The 27,134-nt window shown below is 42.5% G+C and overlaps 2 protein-coding genes across 4 annotated transcripts in view; one reads left to right on the top strand and one right to left on the bottom strand.

Annotated features, from left to right (window-relative positions):
* Positions 1–2,067: 2,067 nt before the first annotated feature.
* Positions 2,068–6,395, bottom strand: DFFA (DNA fragmentation factor subunit alpha). Of its 3 annotated transcripts, none has more exons than XM_062593307.1 (6): positions 6,299–6,395; positions 6,062–6,223; positions 5,468–5,598; positions 4,439–4,628; positions 3,898–4,052; positions 2,068–3,149 (listed from the first exon to the last, which is right to left on the bottom strand). In XM_062593307.1, the coding sequence occupies exons 1-6, from the start codon at positions 6,393–6,395 to the stop codon at positions 2,946–2,948; spliced, it is 939 nt and encodes a 312-aa protein (XP_062449291.1). In that variant the 3' UTR covers positions 2,068–2,945. The 3 variants fall into 3 exon arrangements, with proteins under 3 accessions (XP_062449291.1, XP_062449293.1, XP_062449294.1); XM_062593309.1 differs by lacking the exon at positions 6,299–6,395 and adding an exon at positions 5,691–5,904 and having other exon boundaries at positions 6,062–6,146; XM_062593310.1 differs by lacking the exon at positions 6,299–6,395 and having other exon boundaries at positions 5,694–6,145.
* Positions 6,396–7,740: 1,345 nt separating this feature from the next.
* Positions 7,741–27,134, top strand: part of PEX14 (peroxisomal biogenesis factor 14) — an 80,341-nt gene continuing 60,947 nt past the window's right edge. Inside the window, exons 1-2 of the mRNA XM_062593354.1 lie at positions 7,741–7,796; positions 16,295–16,342. Coding sequence (XP_062449338.1) covers positions 7,761–7,796; positions 16,295–16,342 — 84 coding nt within the window. The 5' untranslated portion in view covers positions 7,741–7,760. The remainder of the gene's footprint in view (positions 7,797–16,294; positions 16,343–27,134) is intronic.

Genomic DNA, 27,134 nt, shown 5'->3' with positions numbered 1-27,134 from the left:
CCAGACACTCAGTTCTTTTGGATTTCAAACTGAGTCTTTAAAGATTGACAGACTAGTTATACCACAGAAGTAGTCCATGCAGAACAATCACAGTAAGTCAGTGGCAACTTCACCACAATTGCCAAGTGGTCATCAACTAATGGCAGACAACCTTGCAGACTATTGCTGTTCTCCTCACTGGTACCAAACATCCTTAGGAAAAGTGTAGCTATTTTATGTGTATTAACCAGAAGGAAGCCATCACTTTCTTTCACAGAAGAAACTATTTTCATCAGGCACTTAGAGTTACTGTTTCTCCCACCTGTAAAGAATGTTTGCTTGTTCTGCAAGTACCAAAAGGAACAAACGTATGCAAAGAGCAACAGCCTACCTCCATTTCTACCTGAGAGGATAGCTCTGAAGAATTAAGGTTTTTCTCCTCTTATTAACATAATATCCCACCAAAGGTTTGCTCAATGATGCTTCAGCAGTGCCTGCTCTTTCAAGAGGCTTAGTAGTGAGTGCTCTTACTGCTAACTAATCCCTTCTGTTTGTAATTAAACTTTTTCTCACCCCTTTTTCCTGTACATTAAGATTATGCCCCTGGAAAATACCACATTGCATTGTAGCTTGACAGTATCAAATGCAAGACTGAATACCTGTTACTTAATCCTGCCAAGGATTTTAGAGCCGTAAAGGGAATACGATCAGCAGTGCCACATTTAAGATAGCATTTATAGTAATTGTGTAGTAAGAACTACAGTATTTAATGATTTACAGGCATATGAAGTTCTAACTCTTTAGGAAAAAAGGAGGGGGAAAAAAAGGAAAAAGCAAGCTGTCAATTTTTTCCCCTTAAGGCTAGACTGGAGACATCATTGCCTTCCTACCAGAAGGACCAACATGGTCTCTGTGACTCCATCCCAAATTTTGGCTGTAAAGAGGTGTGTTAAATATTCTTAATATATGCAGGATCAAAGTAGTTATGCTGCTATTTTACATATATATGAAAAAGCTACAGGTAAAACCCTTCTTTCCACTTATACAGCATGAACAAGATTTCCATTGCTAAGTTGAGCTGTGAAAAGAAAGCAAAAGCATTTCAGCTTTGAGCAAGATGTGAAAAAAAGGTTTATAATAGGAAGAATGGTAACTGCAAGCCGAGAAGTGAGGTCACAGAAAAATCCTGCTGACAGCTAGTTTGCTCACCACACTCAATTTAAATTGGTAGCTACTGTAATTAGCTTCACAGATCATAATAGAACATGCTTCAAAAATGCTGCTGAAGTACTGCCAAATATTCTCTTTCAGAAAATCTTGAATTTAAGAAGCTTGTCATAGAAGGAACATCTTAAGTAGCTATTTAAAGCAGTGGGAAACCTCTTTATCTGCCATGGCCTATAATATTACAGGACAAAAGCGTGTATTGTAAGAAGCAATTACTTGCTCTAGCAAAGCAGACTGACCAAGCTTCCTGCCCCCCTTCCCGCAATACAGGGTGGTACTTAACAGCCTGCACTGTTCCTATATTCTGAGCTATATAACTGGCTCTAATTCCAGTCAGTTCCACATGGGTAATCTCATTGGAGGTTAAACATTTTTGCTTACTAGCTCAAGGGCCTTAAAACTACCAGTGTAACTGCAATAAACCAGTTAAACTTTGTGTATGCCACAATTCAACTGGAATACAAGTATTATCTTGTATGCATTATCTGAATGCCCGCTCTAGCAGCCAGCACTGTTTAAGGTTACACTGAATCAAGGGGTTTTACATGAAACTAGAAGAAACATTTGCACCCAGTAAGACTTATTCTCAGCAATTTTTCAGCTCAGCTTTCAGATTCTTCCATATACATCTTCTGCTCTCACAAGAGAAGAGATTTTGTGAGCTATGTGAGAATTCTAGTGTAGTGTCACCAGTGTGAACATGCACCATACCTAAGTAATACCTCTAGAAGGGTTAAATACAGAATACTTCTACTTTAGGAGACCTGGGCAAAATACAAGTTCTCCCTCTATCCTTGAGATAATCTTGTACTTACCACCACATTCTTTAATCATAGCAGCCAGTGGGAATATCAAAACTAGTTCAACAGTATCGTAAAACTGTTTTAATGACATTCAAAAAACCCACTTCAACCAATTTAAAAATAAGCCAGTTAATACAAAAAAAAGTGTCATGATACTGTGCCAATGATTAAGACAGAAATACAGACAGGCCCAACGCAAGGACTTATGCCCCAGAGCCTTTCAAAACAAGCTTTTCCACTTCTGCTCTGTGTTAGAAATACTAGTGCTTGTACAGCACCTGAGGCAGGTGTACCTTGCAGAAATAGTAAGGAAGTTAAAGGGTTTTAATTTTGCTTTCATTGATGAAATTAGCATGAGAATTCAAGTTTCTAGATCCCAGGCTGGAACTCAGAGCCAGACAGCAGCTGGGGAGGAGAAAAAAAAAAACAACCCACTATGATGACAGTTTAATTAGACCCAATCACAATAAATCCTACCAAAGCATGAGTGGTGTGTGTTTAGTGAGCAACCCTCAAAGTGCCTTCTTTCTAATCATTAACTGCGCTTCACAGCGTCCTTTGTGAGGTAGATATTTTCCCACTGTTTTCCTTGTAAAGGAAGGAAGACAAGGTAAGCATATTGCCTGAGGCTTCAGAGGACAGATCCAGTATTATCAGATGGAAGTTTCTGGCTCACACCACAGTATTCAGAGCTGAACTCTTGCATGCTATGTTTAGCAATACCATTGTTCTAGTATTCTGCAAAAAGTCAAAGTCCCTTCAGTTACACATGATTGGAGTCATCATAGGAGTTTAACTCAGGACAATGTCCAGATTTTAGTTGTCCAGAGCCAGACCACAGTATGGCCAGCAAACCGTGGATGTATTTTGTTTGTGTTGGTACTAATGCAAAAGAGACTTGTATTTCCTTGACACTTGAAGCAGTGCTACACAGCCTTATTTCTTCCGTTTTGAACTAAGCCAGTCTCCCCAAGGTAGTGTTTTCTTGCCCTTTGATGTGCTCCTCAGGGAATGCAGAGTCTGCACTTGTTGTAGACGCTTAGAGAGCTCCTGATCGCAGGCTTGCTGAAGAGCTTCAGCTTTCTGCTTGTCCCAGCTTAGAGCCAAGGCCAAGGCTTCTGTGTCTTCTTTGAAAACCAGCTATAATAAGAGACAGATTTTTAATCTTAAAAAAAAAAAAAATGCTTCTCTACCATTAACCCGTCTACCCACATTAAGAACAGCAGTAATGAGGCATCTGTTTAATACTGGCAGCAATTTGGCTTGGAATGACTTCCTGGCTTCCATTTTCTATCATTTGGGCTACAGTGCTTTTTCTCTTTAAAACTTTAACCCTACTTACAGCTTGAAGCTATATTCAGAGGTTCAAAGTAACAAAAAGCAGTTACTTAGTTTCTGCAGTAGGGAGAAGCTAGGGTAACAAGTTCATAGTAACCGGGGAAAAAAAAATAAATTAATTCACTACTTTGTAATGGTTAAATCTTACCTAGACTTTTTCTAAGCTACGGATGGGCTTTCCAAAATAAGGTACACTTTACTTTGATTTGGAGATATAAAAGATATAAAGCTAGATGCATCTGCATCCAAAAACAAGCTGGTGAGACAGCTGAAGTACTGGCTGATCAAATTACCAAGATTTAGCAGAGATCCAAAACAAGATTCTTGTGGCTTTTGGGGGAATTAATTCTAGTACTTGGAAGAGTATCAGCAGGATACTACAGAGGAGCTTCAAGCAGGGGAACGGAGTTACTGAAGCGCAGAAACAGAGTACATCTCATCTCTTTCAGATTGAGATATATTGATAGCAGAGCCTTCAGAGGCAAGGACAGCTTCCCTCATAACCTTTCTCTCTGGAGGGAGTGCCAAAAGATGGCTGTTTCTCACCTACCTCTAAATCTTGACTGTCCAAGCAGAGTTCTGGGGCAGGTTTCTCTTTCAGAGCAGCAAGGATCTGGTCACTGAGTGCTGTTTTGGCTGAAACGCCTGTACTGCTGGTACCTGCGTCAACCACATCCATCTCCTTTCTTGGTACAGTCTCAGGTTCTAAAAGGTAGCATAATCATTATAGTCTGTGATAAACATAGGACAGGAAGAGTTGCCTAAACTGCTTTATTACTTTTGAAATTAATAAGGTATAATGCTAGTGTTTAGATGCAGAAGTCTGTTACAGGACATGCAAGATTACCAACAAGTTAAGCTTTTCCCCAGTCTTTAGCTTTGGATGTTGCTGTGTCCCCCTGCTTACAATGGAAGTACTCCTGGTCTCACCCAGAGAGAGAATTATTATGCTCATCAGCTATTACATCAATCACATAAATAGCTGCTCAGCAAGTGACTTACTCCAGTCCTTCTTCTCCCCTTATTTATTCCACTCAACCACTTCAATCTTCTCTGAAAAGTCTTTCTCTAGCAACCTAATGCTCCCTTACCTGCTACTTTGCTGAGGATACTATCCTCATTTTTCAGGGCCTCTAGGTAGAGTTGCAGGAGCTGCCTTGACTGGCGTTCTTCTTCTCGTCTGTCCAGCACCTGCTGCAGGGTGTCCTGCAAAACTTGGATTTTGGTTTGACTTTGCTCAAGTTCCTCTGCCAGGTCTGAACATGGTACATCAATAAGCACCTTAAAAACAACAAGAGTGCTCCTGTTATATGGACTGATTTAGTAACTCATTCCATTACACCAATTACAATATAAACAGCAAGCTTCTCAAGCGACACAGAGCCCCTACCTTCATGGAAACCCTATATGTTTACAAGGTTTTCACATCACAGCAAGTCAGCCTGGTTATGAGAGGCTGTAGTAGTATTCCACCAGACAGCATTCTTCACCAGCAGCCAAAAAGCATTCAGGAAGGCATGGAACCATGTGGATTTAGAATAGCAATCCTAAAAACTCCTAGCAATCAAATTACCACTTGTTAATGTGCATGGCAATACAGAAAGGAAAGCCAACAGAGTCTGGCATTTGGGAAGCTATAGGTTGCAAGAAGACAAAAAGAGACATGTGTCATCAAGTCTCACCATAAACAAAGTGAGAAGTGGTCAGATACTGAAATGACAAGCTCTCGAAGCTCACAAGAGGTCTGCAAAACCCTCTGGACTACACAGACTTGGAGTGCTGGTCAGCCCTGCCTTTTGACACGTTAAGCTGGTGTCTGGAGTCTACCTCAGCTGCTGTTTGGCCAGAAGCTGACTTTTGCCCTTCCACAACCAGAATTGTAAAGCCATGCTGTGAGGGACAACTATTAAGAGCATCTTTCTCCAACACTTTTGCTTCTATGGGAAGAAATATTTTCCCTTGAGGAGAAAGGGAACCACAGCCAGACAACAGCAGCTGAATTTCAACTTGTTTCCTTATTTGATTCTTTGCTGTCTACTGAGATAAGTGGATGAGGAGAAATAAAAAAAAAAAAAAAAAAAAAAAAAAAAAAAGAGCAATTAGGGAATTTCCCACTGTACCTGGAGGTCATCTTCAGACATCAAAATTATATTAGACAGGTCATCCTTCAGCTGCCTGGCCAACTGCTTCCACTTCTCTACAGCACTATCCACTTCATCTATAGACTCTGAGAGCCAGGTAGTACCACCATCTGCCACAAAAGAGTCATCAGCCAGAAGATGGAAACTTTAAAGTTACTAAGATAGGAAGGAGAGTCATGACTTCCTGACTGAAGCTGTTTACCACTGTTTAGGTTCTTTGGCTTCAGTGTCAGAATCGGGAAGCAAGATCTGTAGTGCTGGTACAGAGCACTTAGACTGTCATTTGCTGAACGCGGTGTCTCACAGCTCAGCCCCCCTGCGTGGCTGATCAGACGGCACAACTTTGAGGCAGTCTCCATTCTTAGCCCCCCAGGGTCCTCTCAGTTGCACAGCTCGCACTGGCTGCTGTTTGCTCGCTGCTCTGTGGAGGGACAAGTCCTGCAGCGCACGACCCTTTTCCGTGCGAGGGGAAGGAGCCGGGCCGTACAGCTCACTCCTCCTCTGCCCGCGTCCGCCCAACTCCTCCAAGCGGCCCCGCCTGCCCCTCGCCCCGCACCGGCACCCGCGGGGTACCTCGGTTCTTGCCGGACCATTTCTCGTTCTTAGCCAGCGCCACGAACTCGGTGTCGGCCGGCAGGCAGGAGAAGTAGTCCTCGTCCTCCACAATGGTGCCGTCCGCCGCCAGCACCAGCCTGATGGGCCCGCCGGCCTCGTCGATGGCCAGAGCGCCGCCGGCTGCCGGGCGGGACGAGAAACACGGTGAGACGGGGCGGGGAGCGCGGCGGGAGGGAGGCGGGAGCGGCCGCTCACCTTTGTCGCGCAGCTCCCGCAGGCAGGAGGCGGCCACGCCGTGCTGCTCGCGCGCGCCCTGCCGCCGCACCACGCACCGCTTCAGCCGCGCCGCCATCGCCGCGCGGCACGCCGGGAGCGGCGCCCCGGCCCGGCCGGCCGCGGGGCACGCTGGGAGCTGCCCCCGTCGCGGGGCATGCTGGGAGCTGCCCCGCCGCTCCCCTTAAAGGGGCCGCGCCCCCTCCCCGCTTAGACCGGGTAAATCCAGCCCGGCGAGGAGGCGGCTCGTCCCCGAGAATAAACATCGCCAGAGACAATCCGTTTGCTGACAACTGTTTAAAAAATAAGTGTCTGTGCGTGCTGGTTGTGATTCACTAAGTTGTGCATACCACAGCCTTTTAGCTACCCTGAAAATTATGTTTTCTCTTAGAGATTACCTCAATTGCAGGAGTTTGAGGCTCAAGGACTTACATAGGAAGTTCAGTAAAATAAGCATTTAAGCGTTGGCAACTTTTAAATTACCAGTAAAACAATTAAAATTATTAAAATAATTAAAATATATGCAATGGAAAACATAAATTTGCTGAAATAATACATCTTCTTGCAGGCAAGTATACTGATTGTAAAACCATAATAGGAACAGAAAAACTACAGGCATGCAATAAATCTGCCTTGGCCTATCTCAGACTAATCCTGTTCAGGTGGGAATCCTCAGGCCAAAGTGAATGGACGTTCCTCACGCAATTAGTCTGGGATACAGTGAGTCACTTGCATAAATATTTTCAAAACCAGACCTACTATTTATGCCTCTTAGCACCCAGCACAACTCTGGGAGCTATAACAGTAAAATAATAATGAATAATAAATAACTATGTGCATAAACAAAAACGATGAACTCAGGTGTCAAGGGCTGCCACCACACCGCTGAAATCAATGTGCATTTTGTCAATGAGTGAAATGGCAGGGGAATGGATTTCACCGTCCTTCCACCAAGCCACTGGGTGAGGAAGCCCTGACTGAGGGCCAGGTACTAAATCATTCATCCCAGGGATGATCCTCACACCTTATTCATGAAATCTGTTCAATTAACCCACTCTCCATTCACAAAAAGGTAGGCGAGACCCACTCTGCAGGTACCCTGCACAGGGGGTGAGGCCCAGCTCCTGGGAATGCCCTGCAGGGCCCCAGCGACCTGTGTTCCTGGTATCAGTTAGCACCATAACACGAACGGTTTCACACTCAGGGCGTTTAACACTCTCGGGCTTGCGCTGAGCGAGGCACACCCCTACGTCTGTGCCTGCCAGGAGGCTGCAGAGGCCGGAAACTCATCGCAGGAGTCGTTCCCAGCAGGGCGCATCTATGCCCCGGAGTTTGATTCGTTCTGTCTCGAGCGCGAGGCGGTGGGGACGCGTGAGGCGAGGGGGGACCGGAGGTGAGGGCGTTCCATCGTTTGGGCGTGGATGGATTAGCCGGGTCTAGGAAGATGGCCTCCTCGGAGCAAGCAGAGCAGCCCAGCCAGGTACATGGGGGCTGGCGCTCTGCCCGCTCGGCTTGAGCGGCGGGCGGCAGAGCACGGGCGGGCTGGGGCGAGGCGAGGGCGCCGCGGCCTCCGCGGGGCGAGGGCGAGGACAGGCTGCTGTGCAGGCCCTCCCTCTCTTTATTCCCCCCCCCCCCCCACGCCTCCTGCCGGCGCGGCCGGCGGTTGGGGGCGCGCGCCGTGCCGCCGGCCCGCGCCGCTTCTCCCGCCCGCTTCGCGGGGGCCTCGCCGCCCCGACGGCCGCCCGCTGAGAGGGGGGCGCGTGCCCCGCCGCCAACGGCCGCCCGCGCGCAGCCCCGACGGCCGCCCGCTGAGAGGGGGGCGCGTGCCCCGCCGCCAACGGCCGCCCGCGCGCAGCCCCGACGGCCGCCCGCTGAGAGGGGGGCGCGTGCCCGGCCGCTAACGGCCGCCCGCTGAGAGGGGGGCGCGTGCCGCGCCGCTAACGGCCGCCCGCGCGCAGCCCCGACGGCCGCCCGCTGAGAGGGGGGCGCGTGCCCCGCCGCTAACGGCCGCCCGCTGAGAGGGGGGCGCGTGCCCCGCCGCTAACGGCCGCCCGCTGAGAGGGGGGCGCGTGCCGCGCCGCTAACGGCCGCCCGCGCGCAGCCCCGACGGCCGCCCGCTGAGAGGGGGCGCGTGCCCCGCCGCTAACGGCCGCCCGCTGAGAGGGGGGCGCGTGCCCTGCCGCTAACGGCCGCCCGCGCGCCGCCCCAGCGGCCGCCCGCTGAGAGGGGGGCGCGTGCCCCGCCGCTAACGGCCGCCCGCGCGCCGCCCCAACGGCCGCCCGCTGAGAGGGGGGCGCGTGCCCCGCCGCCAACGGCCGCCCGCGCGCCGCCCCAACGGCCGCCCGCTGAGAGGGGGGCGCGTGCCCCGCCGCTAACGGCCGCCCGCGCGCAGCCCCGACGGCCGCCCGCTGAGAGGGGGGCGCGTGCCGCGCCGCTAACGGCCGCCCGCGCGCCGCCCCAACGGCCGCTCGCTGAGAGAGGGGACCTGCTGCAGGGCAGCCCGAGTCCCCCACAGCAGCGGAAGCGTGCCGCCGGCAATGGCCGGGCACCTGCGCTGGATGCAGTCACAACAGTGCCCCTACAAGGAGGAGGGCGCCTGTCCTTAGGCGGCCCGTGACAGCGGCTGGGCGACATGTATGTTGCACTCGCTCTTTTTCTTGCTTCCCCTGAGGTGCCTAGGATTTTGATGGGCAGAGTGGTGGGTGCCCAGGCATCATATATAAAATGTCTTTGGCTAGCTTGGAGCAAAAAGAGCTGCAAACAGCTCCCTTTCCAAGTGAGACTGTTGCTTCATCATGTTCAATGTCTTTTGGGGAGGACCAGGACATCATATTTAGTGGTTTTGTTCATTCTCTGCATTGTTTTTGACTCGGTGTACTTTGGAGAAATCTCGGAGATTCATATCTTGTTGAGATTGGTTTTGTAATTTGGCTTCCTGCCTTGTATGGTAGCCTGAACTGATATGAGGCACAATTTGCCAAACAATAGCCAAATGCAGTTCTAATTGGAAGAGCCATTTAGGTCAGGTCCCTGGACAGTAGGCATGTTTTCATTTTTGGGTCTGTATGTAAAATTCAGTAAAGTATTTTTATATATATATAAAAAAAAAAAACACGGAGAGAGAAAGGAGGCGAGTCGTGTCAGCTGGGTTTTGAAATAAGGCAGAGTATCAATTAGACAAAACATTGTGAAAGGAAGACTGTCATATTCAAAAGGAACAGTAAAGCAGAAGGAAGGTTCTTGAACCAATGGTATAAAAAGACAAAACTAACAGACATAACAAAAACCGAGTGTGAAGGGAAAAAGGGACATATGAACTCACTGGTTTAGGTATACTCTCAAGAAAGTGTAAAAATATCAGTGATTTTTTTAACTGGAAACTGAAATGAATGGTGGAGCCAGAGGGGAAAGTAGAACTACAATGTAGTTAGATACAATGTAGGTAACTCAATTTCGCTGAAAACTCTACCTTCAATTTAGTGACATTCTGGAACCCTTTTCATCCCACTAGTCCCTCTGATAGACTCCTGAGTATGTGATATCTATGGAATTTTGCACAATAGTCCCTGAGGGGGGCAGAGAGTGGACAGGAGATGGAAGATTTGCTATTTCAGCAACAGGGAAGAAAATAAAGCTAAGTTTGCCACCAACAAGCTTTTATACACTGTCATTTAAATCTATGATGTTTTGACTAAATTAATGTGAGCCTTTCTGTGGATTCTTTTAATTTAGACTGAGGATGTTAAGTTTGTAGGGAATAAGATTGAACTGAACTGAAATAAAATGTTTAAAATTCATACTCTAACTAGTACACATCTCATAAACTGTGAAAGGCCACAGTGGCAAACTGACAGTGGGCTTGCTGGGCAGTTTTGCATTGGTCATATGCATTCATCAAGAACAATTTGAGGTGCAGGCATTTTGATCTGTTCCTCATGCTGTGAATGAATGCCTTCAGAAGGAGGAAATCTGAAACAAACTGAGACTGATCTGTAAGCTTGTTGGGCAGTCTGTAGGGCTCTTGACTATAGGTTCCTGAGAAAGAAATCTGGTAAATTTGCAAACATATTGCATAAGAAACAATCAGGATCTCATGAATTTGGATATACTATCCTCTCTCTCTCTCTCACTCACTCACTCAAACGTTTGTTTAGTGTTGCTTTACCTCAAAAGAAGGCTTAGTTTTTGGAAAAATCTTGATCTTTAGTGAGCCTCATAGCTGCAACAGGAGAACCTATGGGTTTTACATTTAAGAGCTTCAGAAAAATGACTTTGTCACTGCCTCCACAGTAAAAAATGGGCTTTCTATGCCAGGAATAATATGAGGAAGACAGGATACCTTACTCTGCATACAGGCTGCTAGAAAGTAATTTCTCACCACAGACAGACTATTTTGCATCTAGGTGGCTGAGGAGGAAGAAGACAGTCTGAAGCTACTGCAGGGGGTCATAGTCAGTTAACCCCTCTCTTGCTGGATTCTGTTACATCATATGCAAAAATGCTATGTTCTCATGCAATCAAAAATTAGTTGAATGTCATTTGGCTCCTGGCCTGTCATGACTTCATTAGTGCTATAGCTTGTTTGAAGGACAACTTGCCTTGCTTCAGGTATGCAAGGCAATATCAAGTTTAGCTGCAAAATAGCCATACTAATCCTTAGCCTCTCCACACACCTATCAAAAGGAGCAGCCCTGCTTCTAATTTATGTTCTCTCCTTCCCCACTTTCAAGTCTGTGCACTTGCGTTGAGACAGAAGTTTTGTTCCTGTTCAAGACCACCAGTGCTTGGTGGTGGTATCTCCAACCTTCACCTTTGGGTACATCTATGACATTAGTTGCATGTTCTCACTTAGAACTTGAGCAGAGAGGTGTTAAATGCTCTCAGATTCTCTTGGTTTGGGTGAGATTTGACAGGACCTTGCAGGATTGACCAGAAACAGTAAGTGTGATCTCCAACTGAAGAATGCATAGCACAGTAGATGGGTGCTTAAGGGGACATTTCCACAGTAAAACCAAATTGTGAAAGTATCTTTACTGGTATAACAAAATGTAAGTGCCAGTCCTCTCATGCTGCCATTGTAGTTTTGACACTGGTATCAATGTGAATAAAAAGAAGGTGAGCTCATTACTCACTGAATGTTGAGAGAACTTAAAAAAAAATACTTTCTACCACTGATTATGATTGTTTATTTGTTACTGTGCATTCAACTTAAGGCTAGGAGTACTAGCTCTACCTTGCTTCATATGTTCATATTTGATTCCTATCACAAATCTAGTTAGTTTAGCTGTTGAAAAGGGATTGTCTGATTCTTTTTGCCTTATTGTCTGTTTTACTTAGCTTCATTTTCTCATTCTCATGAATTAATATATTGCCTTAAGCATTGCAAAGGATGAGGTGTTGCAGCCCAAATTAAATGATTTACAGAGATAGAGAAAAGTCCATAAATGTTTCTTCCAGAGATTTTGAAATATTTCATTTTGTTTATAAATCATATTCCTTGGGTCTTTTAGCAATGTCTCTACTAAAAAAAGTCAACAGAAGAAAAGATCCTTTCTCTCTCTCTGCATGTTCCTAATAATAAAAGGGAAGAGCAAGAGGATGATATGGCCTGTAAATACAGTAACTGTTTTCTGATTTTTCTTGGCTATCAGTATTTCTTTGATAACGAATACTTGGCTAGTGTATTTGGTGAATCTTGGTGGCTCAGCAAACCAGCAACCCTGGCCTCCAATATTCCATTAAACTGTGAATTCCTTTAGTGTTAGAGAAACTGAAACACGTAAAAATACTTGGCAGGAATGTTGCTGATTTAGATAACCATGTCTAACATTTTACAAGCTGTTTGGTTTGGGACACAAAACGATACCTAATTATCTGTGTAATTACATGCAGAAGCTGAAACTCCTCTAACCCAGAAGTCAGTATGCAGCTTGTCTGAGTCATAGAAAGTTTGAAATTGTTAGAGGCAATGGCTGAATTGGTCTTGGCACCAACATAGTAGTGCAGCCACTAAGGCAAGACAGGCAGAATGGTTTCCGTATGCAAGATTCTGTTGTCTGTTAAATATAAGGCTTACTATGATAAGGACAGATCACGTTTAATTTTAATGCAAGGGATTGAGAAAGGAGAGGTGGTAATGTGAAAGGAATGCATTGGTGTTCTAACACCTTTCATACTTGATGATGGTGTTACCTGTGGTTTCATGTGGAAGAGAGGTGTACAAAGGCCCAGATGTTACTCATATTAATTCTAAAGCTTCATTATATCCACTGGAGCTTCATTCTTTTTCTTCATGTGAAGAAGAAATTGAAACACTTAAAATATGTTGTAATATGCCTGATTTGTTGCTCCAGAGACTTAGTTCTATAGCTGGAGCATTAACCAATATGCAGGTAAATTTTACTCCCTACCTGCCTGTAGCTTGGTCTCTGTACTGTGGTATTCATTGTTTCCATTCCCTACAGACGATTAAACAGCCATCACATGGAAAGGATGAATTTTTTGCTGACTTGTCTCATAGCTAATGTGATCTGGAGGGTTATTGTCTCTTGCCTTACAATACTAGTTTCTTAGCTGTTGCACAATGCCTTGTACTTGGAAATTTTGCTGGAAGGAAGATAAAGGTCTCTCTGTGCATTTACAATCATTGTAGCTTTGGCCAATACGGCCATAAATTGTCCAACTAGTCAAATATATGTTGTCAGGTTGTTAACAAGTAGATGTCAAGTAGAATATTGGAGTATTTGTCTTCAGGTTTGACTCTTACATATCAATATAATACATGTTTTCTCACAGGAGCCAAGGCTTCATTTTGGATCCCTCATTGGGCAATTTCCCAGGTTGGTCAAATATTGTGTGGACTGGCAGTCCATAAATATCAGTTTAGCTTCTGAGGGCAGAATATATAAGCTCTACTGCTTATGATGCTCTGGAAATTTTCTGGAGATGCGTAGTCTATGGTGATTAGTGCAGGGGAATGGTTTCTTTGTGGCTCTGCTGCTTTCTCCTCACAACTATAATTTTTCTCTTTGCAAAGTCAGCTAAAGTAGTGTTGTAAAATGCTTTGAATTTTTCTTGAAACTTGCTACAAAGAGCAAACTGTGCATATTTTTAAAAAGAGCCAACCTTACACAAATAGCTTGGCGGAATAATTCCATGGAAGTATTAGTTAACAGCTGTATATATTTTTTCAAAGTATTCAACAGGATTTTTGTGTGTGCTGCTCTTCATCTGCCTCTCCTCAGCAGTTCTGATCTGGTGCTAAACAAATTAGATGAGAATCTTTCCCTTGACTTCAATATGCTATGAATCAGGCCCAAATATTTTAGAGTACTAGCCACATAACCTGTGTTAGGCTTGAGATGTGACTGAAAAATAATATAGAGCACATACACCAATAAGTTCATCCACAACCTAAACAGGTTCAGTCTCATGGAAGCCATTTTCCTGTTTTGATTCTCATGTGTTTTCCCTGTTTTAGGAAGGGGAGACGATTATTTTTCTTTCATCCATCTAGAAAAGATTTGAAAGCAGAGATACCATGCATATAAGAATAGCAATCTGGTGACATGCCTGAAAAGAGAAGTTTCTTTTTGATAGCTGGGAATTGGGGGCATGTAAAATTATGCTTTGATGTGCTTTTCTCAATATACCATATCATTCTTTCCATCACATACAGACCGAGGAATGTGAATTCCAGTATGATGTCCACGCTGATATTTGCACTGGTCACCATTTATATTAGACAAATTGTTAGGGCCTAAATTTTAGCAGATACACTGTGGAGTAACAAAAATGATGATGGCTGCACATGATGTCGCATGAAGGCTCCCTAAAGAATCTCTGCCTAGCTGTGGGATCTAGCTGGACCTTGGTAATGATGCGTATGTATCTGGATACAGCTGAGGTTGGAGCATATTTGAGTTACTGGCACCCTCTTGTGGTAAATACTTATTTCTATCTATGTTTCTTGAGTATTTTGCAGATGGGAAAATCTTGAGATACTTTAAAGTGTAATATAGTGCATAGAAGTGATTCATACAACTGGAGGATTTTATGGTGTAACTTGAAAATTTTAGCTTTGTCTGTACTCAGTGAATAGGACCCCTTTTCTCTGAGACTCAAAACTTGTCTTCATTACTAATAAAACTGCATTTTTTTATTAATGAGATTAACCAGTATGTGTCAGCTCTCCTAAGATAAAATACACAGTGAAGGCAATGTAGTTGAGGCAATCTTAACATCATATGAATTGCATTTCAAAGTAGATTGTTGACCAGGGTAAATTTATTTTGTGATAGAACTTAAATGTCTGTACTTTGGGAGAGCTGACGTATGTTAGATGCACAGAGATCAAACTTTGCTTTCTTTCAGCAGTGAAAACAAGCTCAGAGAGTCTAATTCTGGTGAAACATGGAACTCTGCTAAAAAGCTGTGCCTGTTCTCAGTGAGTGAGTGAATATGAGCAATAGGTGAGCTTGGAGAATGCATGCTCCCAAATTTTAGATCTAGTTTATTTTTTGACTTGCTGTCCTGCTTTAATCAGCCCTTCCTAGTGTGTAAGGAGAGGTGTTCAGCATTGGCCTTGAAACTCAGTCTCTTGATTCTGTGTAGGAAACAAGAATGGTACTATTTAACTAGTGTTGCTAAGGTACTGTGAGGTTCAGTTAAATCACCACTGTTTTGAAATCTTTGGAATAGTAGTACAGAAAGAATAGGATCCTTTACTAGATATCAGAAACAGGAGGTGTTCAGTGTCAGATTGAGTTTAATCCTTCTATAGAGGAGAAATAAATGACCGAGTTAGAGTGGGGTACCTTTGCATCCAATTTAATAGCAATACTGTGGGCTTTTTCAGAATTTCTTCCCTCAAGTGTCTCAAAGGTCTTTGCAAACATCAATTACTCATCAGGTCCTTATGAGACATGTGGGTTATTATCCTCATTTCATATCCTGAGTATGCAGGGGTACATTAGGAAGAGTGTTACCAGCAGGTCAAGAGAGGTGATCTTCCCCCTCTACTCAGCCCTGATGAGGCTATATCTGGAGTACTGTGCCCAGTTTTTGGCTCCCCAGTACAAGAGACACCTGGAGCTACTGGAGAGAGTCCAGCATAGGGCTACAAAGTTGATTAGAGGACTGGAGCATCTGCCGTATGAGGAACGGCTGTGAGAGCTGGGCCTGTTTAGCCTGGGGAAGAGAAGACTGAGGGGGGATCCTATCAATGTCTACAAATACCTTAAGGGAGGTTGTCAAGAGGATGGGGCCAGATGCTTTTCAGTGATGCTCAGCGACAGAACAAGAGGCAATGGGCACAAACTGAAACACTGGAAGTTCTGCCTGAATATAAGGAAAAACTTCTTTGCAGTGAGAGTGACAGAGCACTGGAACAGGTTGCCCAAAGAGGTTGTGAAGTCTCCTTCTGTGGAGGTATTCAAAACCTACCTGGATGCAATCCTGTGCAACGTGCTCCAGGTGACTCTGCTTGAGCAGGGGGGTTGGACTAGATGATCTCCAGAGGTCCCTTCCAACCTCAACCGTTCTGTGATTCTGTGATAGACAATGAGATGTCCTATCTTATACCATGTAATGTGACAAATGTTGCAACCAGGAGTTCAGTGGAGGGAGTCCCAGCTTCGTGCTGTGTTTGTTCAGTGCAGCACATATTTCAGAATTTGAGTTAAGATTTCTCTCATGACATCTCTGTAGTTTCTCTGGCACTTAACTACTGTCTACCTAGAGCAAGTTCTGCTGATTCTGGGAATTCTGTTTATTTAAATGGGAACTACTGGAACTAATTTCCTCTGTGATCTGGACCTTTTTGTCCTCAGTCCATCACAGAACTGCTACTGATAATAGGAACCAAGTGTGTCTGCCCAAATCCTATTCAGATAATGTGTGGCCTTAACAGAGGAGCATTTCCAATTATGTCCATCAGGTGGCAATACAACCTCATTCTTCTTTTTTTTTGCTTTACAGCCTGGTTCCTGCCCTGCAACTGAAAATGCAGCACCTCGGGAGCCACTGGTGAGTTTTTTAAGAAGCAGGATATTGTTTGTTTCAGATAAGTTAGTATACATGAATCACACTCTTTGCTGCATCATTTTACATCCTTCCTCCCCCCCCCCTTTTTTTTGCTTTTCTAAGGAGTTGGTGTTTCGTTCAAAAGGTGTAAGCTGCATCATGTTGTCCTGCTGATGACCTCTGAATTTTGACCTGTAGCCATCACCTCCTGCCTTTCCAGGGGTTAGATGTGGGTCACCTAGGCCTCTGAGCTTGTCCGAGCACTGAGGTGTCCTTGAGCAGAGTCTGTCTGTCCTAAATGTGTGCAATATATGCTGTTGATCAGTGCTTATTAGTGAAGAGTCTGAAGAAGGATCTGTGCAGTATAATTTGAACTGAGGTTTTTAAGGCTAATGTCTAAGGAAATAAGCTCTGCTGCTTGGAGACCTCATTTCAAGCTGTCTTGATTTTCAGACACACTCAGCATGAGTTAGAAGTGTCTGGCAGCTAGCAGTGCATGTGATCCAATATTTTGACTCTATAACTGTTTTGAAAAGAGCTCTAGGATTTTTTTTTGTGTGTGTGTGTGTGTATGAGAATAACTAAGAGAACTCTGTTTTGTTTTATGGAGCTGCATGCTGGGACTTGAGCCACTAGACTTCTGAGCTGCATTTTTTTTACAACCTTCTTTTTCTTTTTTTCTTTCCTCTTCAACCATCTATAACTCAATTAGAACCTGCCAAAATTCTTATCCCTTCTTGCTGTCCTAAACATGTTATCCTTTCTTTGAGTTCCTTCTCTGGTTTACTGAACACAAGCTGTTTGCAGTGAGAGATCTCAGTGACTGAGGAGACAGGAATCAAGTACTTTCCATAAAGGTGTGATGCTGGTAAAATCAAAGCATTTTTGCCTTGTAACTATCTGGAGAACACAGAAGGTGGTTCTTGAAAGAGGGGGATGTAAGTAAGGGCTGTGAACTGGGAAGGGTTAGTAAAACACAAGTAATGAGAGTGCTGTTCAGGAATTCTGTTAAACTCTGCAGTGAAAAGCCTTATAGCCCAGTACCACTCTACCATCCCCTAATTGCATAGATATCTATGTGCTGAGAGTACTGAATGTTGTTACTGACACCATGTGCTTTGTGATCATTTTTTTTGTTTTGTTTTTCCCTCGCTTAGGAAGCTCATAGGAGGCAACAGATCATCACAACCTGTACTGTTCTACAGTTCATTCTCTTTCTCGGGGCAGATTCTAACATTAGCTTTGATTAATATTTTTCTGTATATACAGCTGAATAATTGCTCAGAGGAAACACATAGCAGTTGAGTATCTTTCTATATGAATGTATACACTCATACATACACACGTATGTACACATGTTTATAAAAGCAAAGAACTCCAAAATAAACTTCACTCTCACAATGGTGAGTCTTGCATGTGAGCTAGTTAGAGCCCTTTGAAAGGTGGAATCTCTCTCTCTCTCTCTTTGTCTCTCTCTCTCTCTCTCTCTCTTTCTCTCTCTCTCTCTCTCTCTTTCTCTTTTTTAAACACTGAACTCCCACAGTCTCTTTCACGTTTACTTAGGAGTCATTATTGCTTCCAGCTGAGTATCTGTAGAAGCCTTATTTAATAAGTGGCTCAGTTCTGTGAGCCAGATGACATGACTTCCACCACAGTACTGTGGCTTCTCTGTACCATGCTCCCTTCTAATGCATGGAGCAGAGTTGGGTCCATAAAGCCTACAAGTCATAGGCACATGGTGCCGTGTCATAAAAATGTTTACGGAAGCACCAGAACAACTATGGCATGAATCCAACAAATGGCTCCATATGGGCAAGCCATACCCTCAGGCATATCATTGCTGATTTCAAATTTGATGCTAAGCAGTTGAAGAAGAATACATGTTTTCATAGACTTGCAAAATTGGGAGGAGAAATCTAGGAAGAAAAGAGACTCATAAACAAATTCTGCTTGATATCGCCTGCCTTTCTTTGACTTCTTTTTGACAGTATCTTCAAATAGGAGATTGAGAGTGTTCAGTACTTCACAGGCTCGAGACCTCCGTTTGGAACATATTAGTGATGTTATGCACAAGTATGAGAAAACAACAAATTAAAACATCTTATGCTGTGTCAGCAAATGTCATGAGATGATCAAACCAGTCATATTTTATTTGTGATTTTAATGAACATTGTGGCCTATAAGATGCTAAATGCTTTCCACTCTGTGCTCAGTGGCACTGTCTTCTGTATACTCTTTACACTTATAGACTGTTGCTATAGGGGAACAGGAATCAAGGAGAAGCAAGGATTTCCAGTTGCTTGCAAGAGGACTTAAGCATTTTGCGGGATCATGCAACTAGATATGGCCTGACATGTCATATCCTGTTGTGCCCTATGGGACTTAAGAGCACACCGTGCTAAGGTTTATGGCCTTCAAAATGGAGCCCTACAAACTCATGTCACATTCCTAACTGCTACTGCATAGCTGTTCTTTCAGTCTGCTTGTGATCTGTGATGTTTTGAGGTACCCAGCTGGAGTAAGGGACTCTGTGTCACGTTGTTAAACCCTTGAGTTATCCGGTGTCCTTAAAGAAACTGTCCCAATTGAACAATACTCCCAAATGAGAGGTCATTGTGCTATAGTACTGACAGTGGAGAATGAGTTGGAGGGGGATGGGAAAAGCTATAATTTTTGCAGCAGAGAGCGGACACTCATTTCCCTAGCTGTCGGTCTTGGCCCATTAAAATTTGCCTTGTAGCTCCATAGTGGGAAGTGTAACCTTGTGTTAGCAGAGTGTCAGCATCTCGCTCCGTTGCTGTTTACAGCCACGTTTGTCATCGTCAGTGCAGGATCAGCCTCTCCTTGAGTTCAGCTTATTAGTGAACACTGCTGCATCTCTTTCTGCTACCCCAGCTTTTGTACGTGCAGCCACCTCCCATAATCCTCTGAACACATGTGGCATTAGAATAGGTTTGTCTTTTTGCAGTCACTCAAGGCAAAGTCCTGGGACTTGTAAAAAATGTAAGCAAAACCTCTTTCAGTGAGGTTGAAACATTAGAAATTCCCCTTTTTCTTCTCTTGAATCTTTTTTGGTTTTGTTTCTTTGGTCTAATTTCTCTCTTTTGCTTTAGTCTAAATACTTTTTCTTTCCCCATTCTCTTTTACTTTTTTTTTTGTTAAAAAAAAAAAACCTCTGCAGTAGTGTCTTGTAGCTTTTTAAACATACTGTGCTGCTTTTTAGATGTTTTCAATACCTTTAGTATGTTTGTTGCTGGACTTTGCTTCTTCTGCAGCCTAAATTACTACATGAAGGTAATGCATATGAATGCCCCTAACATGAGCCTATGTTGGAGAAAAAACCTAAAGCAGCAAAGCTTATAAGTGAGATCTTCCCACGTACGGCTTGCTTTCTTTTTCTGTCACAAAACATACTTATTTTCTTACTAGTGCTTGGTATCTGGAAGAAGTACTAGTTGTAAATATAAAAATACTAGTTGTAAATATAAATCACTTTCTTGGTTTCATACTGAGTTGCAAAGTCCCTAAATCATAGTGTGAGAAGCAGGGTATTTTCTTTTGCAGAATCATTTAACTTTTTTTCTTTCTTTTTTTTTTTGTATGTACTGTTTCTTTCTATTTCTTATTGCAGATAATAACATTTAGCACTGAAACACGCTCATTTCCTTCTCCTCTTTACTGGCAGTCGAGAGGTACAATGTAAAAAGAAGTATTGCTGTCTCTAAGGCAATTCATGTAGAATTTGCTGGTATGTGCTGGAGCCCTTACGGCTTTTAGCCAGTCTTTGGTAACCTGATCTTCCATTTTTTTTAAGGCTCATAGTAATGAGACAGCCATTTTGACAGCCATTTCTGTGCAAACATCATAGGGCACGCTACAGATAAATATCATATTTAGGTGATATGAAAGTGTTGCCTCTGTTTTCTAGAAAAGCTAATTGAAATATGCAGATTAACTGTTTACCCAGGTTCCCCTAACATGTTAGTAGGGTAGCTGTGAACAAAACTCTGGAGCTCTGAGAGCTAATCTGTTCACTGGTAATAAGGTCATTTCTATCTCAGATGCTTTGCTGTGCCACTTATCTGTGTTTTGGAAAGCCCTTAGCCCTTCATCCATAGTACATTTTTTAATGTGCTCATGATATACTTTACTCATCTGCCTCTTCAGGTCATCCTTTTTGTCTTTTTTTACACTACTTTTTTGGTGATCAAGGAATAATGATAAAATGGAGAGCAGAAAGGAAATTTCAAATCTCTGTATCTGTAGTGTTTTCCAGGCCCAAAGTCATGTCAGTGTGTTTTGTCTTGCCTGGTATTCAACACATTTTGTGTTTGTATCTTTGTTTGATTTCCTGTACCATCAGCTAAGATTTCAAATTGAAACTGTGATGTTGGGGCTTGGTTAAGAGCATATTTAGTTCTCCTACAAATTTTGTTGTTGATTTTTGAGATTTCTTTGAAAGTAAACAAGTAAAATATTGTATGTGTATCTGTACTGTATACAGCTTCTGAAACTGAAACTGGTCAGGGTTGTAGTTTCCTCATGTACTTTCTCAGCTGCCTAGATTTGGGTGCTTAGCATTCAATGACAGAGAATAGACAATAGGATGATTAGATATTTTCTGTTGTGTTGCCTCCTCTTTGAACTGTATCTGTCCTGTTAAGCTTCCTCTTTAGCAGACTATGTTTAAAGAGAATTTTAGTTAGGTTTCTGAGGAAGAAGTTTTATAGTTGAGTTTTTAAGTTTTACTACTTTTAGCTGTAATTGGTGTAATTAGAAGTTGTGGGAGCCTGACATGAACAATAGTGTTGTCTTTAAGCAAGTGAACAAAACCATGAGTGGGAAATGAGGAAAGGTTACAGAATTGTATCATAAGATTTGAGAGAGTTCATTTGCTCTAATGGTAATGAAGAGAACTCAGGATCTGTGTTTGTAGCCTTTTTGATGAACAAATCATTGGGCCTAGTGAAAATCCATGCCTCTCCTTACACAGTAATAGATACTGTCTTTCTGTCTTATCAGTCTCTGGAGAAAGAGATACAAAGTAATTTTTTTGAAGTTTCACCTCTGCTTGCAAATGTTCTTTGAAATGAAGGCAAGAAAATATTTTCAGTGAAAAACTCATTCTTTGGTTTCTGGAACACTGTTACACAATTTAGTGTTCATATGCTTTCTTTTAAAGTTCAAAGATTCTAGTCTATATAATCCTTTGGGGATTTGCAGAAAAGTGTCATTTTTTTCAGAAGGGTTTTTGTTTCCAAAGCTGATATAAGAGAGAGGAGTGTTCAGGAGGGACACTCCCCATCACACTTTTGCTTTCCATTTTCCCACACTTCATTGTTGAAAACAAGATTTATACCTATTCACTGTACAAATTTCTGTTTGCCACAATGGGTTTGTTCAGAGTGGTGGCCTGTACTGAATGATTCTCTAAAAGTAAATCTATCCAGAGGGGATTCCCAGACAGCTAGAGTCAGTAGGCAACTAACTTATAGCCCCCAGTGAAACATTAGTCAGGATAATTTACCACTGTCAGCAGGGGGGAGAGAGAGAGAAACTGAGACTATCAGCTTCATGACCTCCTTATACAGGCAGTAACCCTAATGGTGTGATAATGCTTCAGTTTGTTTGGGGAGTTCCTGAATATGTTGCTGTGGATTGCCAGTGTTGGACAGTAATTCCATCAGGCTGTAGAAGACAATTGCTGTGCAGGTATCAGTTTTATTGGGCTAGGAACAGGGAGCCGTATGTGTGGGGCTGCTTTACACAATATACTTTCATTAGCTGCCTGGAGAATGCTTTTATTTAGTAAGTGGTCCTCTGAGTTTGATCTTTTGATAAGTTTGAGGCAGTTGTTTTTTTAATTGGTCCTGTCTTTTATTGCTGAGTGCTCATTGACTTCTTCTGTGGCTCATGCAAAATGTACTTGCCTAATCTGTTGATTCCTTTTACTCTGTTGATTTAGAAAAATATATTATACACATAAAACACAGAGGCACAGATTTTCTTACAGACCATAGTTAAAGGAATCCTGTCATATCAAATTAATCTCCTTGTCTGAGATCAATGGGAAAGTTTTCTTTGAATTACTTCAAATCTCAATTTTATAAGAGGTTGGAGTATAACAGTTTGGGTTATAACTTCTACTGTAGTTTTATATGTTAATGTATGAAAGCTAAAGATTTGTAGTAGTTACAGGCCAGATCAGGTTAGAACCCTATCAGGCTGTACAAAATGTAATAATGGCTTTGCCTGACCCTAAGAGCTTACAAATTAAATGACAGTTTAGAGCAGGTGGGTGAGACAGCATAACACAGAGTAAGTGCAGTTGTCTTCTGTTCTCTACGGTGTGGTGAGTTAGCAGCTTGTAGTCTTCTCTATCCATTTGTGCAGAAGGAAGTTCTGAAAGCAACTCTTACTTGCTTTTCAGACAAAACAATGTTACTGATCGTAGGAATTTAAGATGATTTTAAAATAGTTGTAATACTCAAAAGTTGTTTTTTACGAAACATACAAGGAAGTTAATATACTAAGAGGATGGATTTTTTTTTTTAATTTCACATATGCTAGGACTTTCAGAGATCCCAAATCTCTCACTGAAGGCACAATGGGACCTGCAGTGCTCAATAAATTGGAAGAAAAGCCACTATTCAGCATCCAGATAGAAAATATTTAACATTGTTTGATATTTTTCCCTTTGAGCAAACTAATTTCATTTTTCTCTTTATGTTCATGTGATATTTGGGAAGTATAAACATGCTACACCTATAAACAATTTTTTTACGGATCATATTCTGCTTTGCTGTCAGCTAGTTGTTCAGTGTCACTTGGGAGCCCAGCTCTCTGCCTGTTCGGAAAGATTGCAAGCGCTTCGTTATGTGCATCCCAACTATCAGAAGGGTCATTGATTAATTTTGAACAGGTGATGGCACACAGCAAGGAGGCACCTACACCGTCTGCACTTTGGTAATGATGGGTTATGGGATGAAGGTGAGATAATAGTATCACTTTTAAGTATATGTGTGTGGAAAATATGCTATGTACAGAACAACTTGTAGAGGGCAGCAATTGCTCACAGTTCTTTCTGCTTAGGAGAGAGGAGATTTAAGAATTTCACAGCTGTCTGTCTTTTTACCTTCTGGAAGTAACTTTATACAGGAGATTTGTTCTTCAGAGTGCCTTTTGACACTGTGTTATTAAATTACTAACCTGGAAAGTGTTCCTAGCAATTCTTAGTTCTTATCTTACCTCTAGCACCACGAAGCGGTTGGACTGTCCTTTTGCCCTTATCTAGCTGCTGCCGGTGTCAATGTTACTAAAATCAAAGAAAGTTATTCTCATGACAGCTAGTGACTCTCCTAAGATTATAACTGCATGCATGTGATAACCTTCTTCATGTTTTGCCTTCTTCTTACTTTTACTTGAGAGATCATGCTATAATAAAAAATTACAGTCTCTACAGCATGTTTGTTGTTCCTCACAGTACGTAGTACTACGTACCTTGACAGAGTACGTAGGGTCGTCTTCATGTTGAAAGAGTGGTAGCTGAGGCAGAAAAAGACAGAATTACTTTTTCAAGAACTTTAAAGAACTTTCCCCAGATTTGATGTACTTGAATGCATCCCTCAGATACTTTTGATGCCAACATCTTCAGAAATAAGGTTCGCAAAACTAGAAAGCTGGTAAAACTCTTAGTCTGGGAGTTCCTGAATAACTCGGGGAAGAGAGACTTTCTCTGCTGCTTACATTTCTAACATTTCTCTGTATGCCACTTGAATTGCAAGTTCTCTCAAACCATCTTAATAATTTTTTTGAGTGTACATAGCTCTTCTCCTAGCTACAGTTGTACAGACCATGTCCCTTTCTCAGTTGTGATCTTGTAACACATCATGGCTACTTTGACAATTGCCTTTCTGGAAAAGTAACAATGCAAATACACTTAGCTATTTAATAAAATGATTTTACAGCTGGAGACAAGCACAAGATACAGCTCACAATAAACTTAACCATCTTACATTATCTGTTACACCTTTTGGTCAGAGCAGGATTGTCCTCTGCTGTCAACTTCCCAGTATTTTGTCAAGTCTTGTTCTGAATGGCCTGAATGATGATATTCCTTGAGATACATTTCTGCAACTAAGTGCATATTGCAGGAATGGAGTTTCCCTGCTATGAAATAAGAATTTCCAGTGTCTTCATTCCAGCTTGCTGCTCCTGTTTGTTTTCTGTGCCACCCTAAGTGATTCCTTTCCTCCTTAAGCATCTGCACCCTTCAGATGTTTGCAGACAGTTATCACATCATTTCTCCTTTCCCCCACCCCCATCCTGGTCTCTTAGCCAAGCTCTACATACTTAGCTCATTTAATCTTTCCTCGTAAGTCAAGGCTGTAATTGACAGTTCTGACACGAAGAGTTGCATTGGTTACACACGCTGCCAACAGGATATAAATACTTTCTGTGTGGTGATTGAGAATTACAATCAAGACTGAAATGAGCCTCCCTGCTCGACACCCCCTCTTCCTTGCCCCATATTTTTGACAACTCCTTTCTTGACATTAAGTTGCCTCAGTTCCATGAAGAGGGACTTAGTTCTCACTTTAACGGTCAGCTATCCAAGCACCCAATCTGTTTCAAAAAGTTGTATCAGGTCACTTGGAAAATTCAATATTAAAGCCATGTGGGATTCCAGTCTGCTTCTAAATTCTTGTGGAGGTGTTCTTCTTTTTACAGAGGTAGTGCTCTTTTCTCACCAGACATACATAGGCCTCAAGCTGCTGCCAGTCATTTTTTCTGGGAAGGCAGAGCTGGGCTCCATGCAACATGCTGAAGTGAGCCAAGAACAGCTTTTACTGTGTACATGCAAAAGGAAAGAGACATTGTATCCAATACCCCTGGTGCACATGTTCTTTGTGCACTGATGTCAGGAGGTCACAGCACTGATGCTGGCAGGGTCCTGTTGTGCAGATTCTCTTGGCACTGACATTCTTAGCTGTTGCTGCCATGAGGAAGCTCAGAATGCTATTGATCTGACTGGCACAGCTGTGAAGTTCATGACTCTTATACGTGTAGGATCTTAGAAGAGGCATTTAGCCCTACCCAGGAAAGTATTGCCTTGGAAGAAGACATAACTCTGACCTGCATGCCCATGTGTTGGTACACACAGCTTGGTTTCCAGTTAAGCAAATCTAGAAGTTGATCTAGGTTACTTGTTTCCTCGCGCTGACTTCCCTTTGAGAAGATGGATGCAGCTGACAAAAAATTAGGGAACTGGGAAAAGAACTATTTGACTTCTAATGTTGTGTTCTCTGAATCTTCATATATTACAGTTTCCTCAACAGAGCTAGTTCGCAAAGATTACATGTATTATTGCAAAGCATGCAACATAAAGAGGGCATTTATGAAGAAGAATATCAGAGGAAACATTATAGCAGGGACCTTTATAGCCTTTCCATTATTATGGTTTAAATTTTGACGTGGTTTTATTTGCAGTGACACTGGGACCAGTAAAGAAGTGTTTTTTCTCTTCCCCCTCCCCTCCCATTTCTCCCATCTTCTTTTCATTCTTTTCTTCCACATCCTGTTCTGAAGCTGTGGTGCAGAGATACGAATCATTAAACATGCAAGTAGTCAGAGAGCCAGGTTTCAGTTTATGTGGAATCAACCCCTTTTGACTCAGAAGTTGGAAACCAGATGACTCACTGTGATGCATGTTTGTTGTTTTTAATAACTGTCATTTTGCAAAATATGGTCAAAGCTTCAAACCCTGACTTGTGGAGTGGAGTGGTGTATATTTATTTTTAATTTGGGAGGCAATAAGCTGGAATGTGTTTTTAGCTGCAGTCTTCCCTTCAAGTTTGAGTTAAAAAAAAAAAAAGAAAGCATTGGCAGTGAGAAAGATTTTAGATTTTTCCTGTTACCTGAAAAAAGTCATTTTCTTGGTCAATTACTTGAAAAGACTCAGGTGCCAAACATCTGCTAGGATTTTAAGCCCCCTGTTTGTGTTTATGTTTTCTAATATATACCCAAAGGGACAAGTTTCTCAAAAGGAAAGCAGACAGATGTTTTTCATTTGTGAAATTTAAAAAAATACATGCCATTCTTGCTTTATCATTCCAATTTGTAGCAGAATTGTCATCTGTCTCCTTTTTTTTTGTAGGAAATAAGCAAACATAGTGCTTTAGTGGCAGAATTCTCTATCAATAGGAGTCTTACCATTCTTAGCTATATGGAAAATGTGCAAATATGTAGACATATTATTTTCTGCTTGTACTATGTACTGCTTGTACAACAGTTTGTAAATTATAAGCTGAATATTAAGTGCTTTGTGCTTTTTGTTGTTTTACTTTCTAACTCTCCCCTAAATGTGATGTTTTAGTTTGTCAAAGTTCTCCAAGTCTGTTTTTGAGATTAGTTAACTAGCAGTGTAAATCTACAGCTACTCTGTTACAGAAGAATAGAGTTATACCAGTACAGAAACTACGTACACGAGAACAGAATTTGACCCTAGAAATAAAAACTGTATAGTGATCGTGCGACTGAATTAGTTGTGACTATGGATTTTTGTCCTGTTCAGTTTTCAGATTTGGATGCTTTGTAACCATTTTTTGTCATGAATTATACTGTGATCTTTTGCAAGTGCTGTTGCAAAATGAAATACTGTGCTATAGTTCAAGGAGGATAGATTCCAAGCCCACCACTGCCTATTGCTTCTTTCTAGAGAGTAAAAAAGCAATGGCTAACATAAAAGAGACTTAAAAGAGACTAAAGGCTAACTTAAAAGCCTTGTTGCTGTTAC

The sequence above is a fragment of the Rhea pennata genome, chromosome 22 (genome assembly GCF_028389875.1).
Source record: "Rhea pennata isolate bPtePen1 chromosome 22, bPtePen1.pri, whole genome shotgun sequence".
NCBI classification, from domain to species: Eukaryota; Metazoa; Chordata; class Aves; order Rheiformes; family Rheidae; genus Rhea; species Rhea pennata.
Note: the sequence above shows the minus strand (reverse complement) of the source record. Positions and strands in the feature narration are given on the sequence as shown.

Excerpts from the sequence above, each read along its gene's own strand:
- DFFA (XM_062593307.1), bottom strand. The coding sequence starts at position 6,395 with ATGGCGGCGCGGCTGAAGCGGTGCGTGGTGCGGCGGCAGGGCGCGCGC. Across the intron at positions 4,629-5,467 it reads TGTCTGAAGATGACCTCCAG|GTGCTTATTGATGTACCATG; the intron begins GTACAGTGGGAA and ends GTTGTTTTTAAG. Across the intron at positions 3,150-3,897 it reads TGGACAGTCAAGATTTAGAG|CTGGTTTTCAAAGAAGACAC; the intron begins GTAGGTGAGAAA and ends CTCTTATTATAG.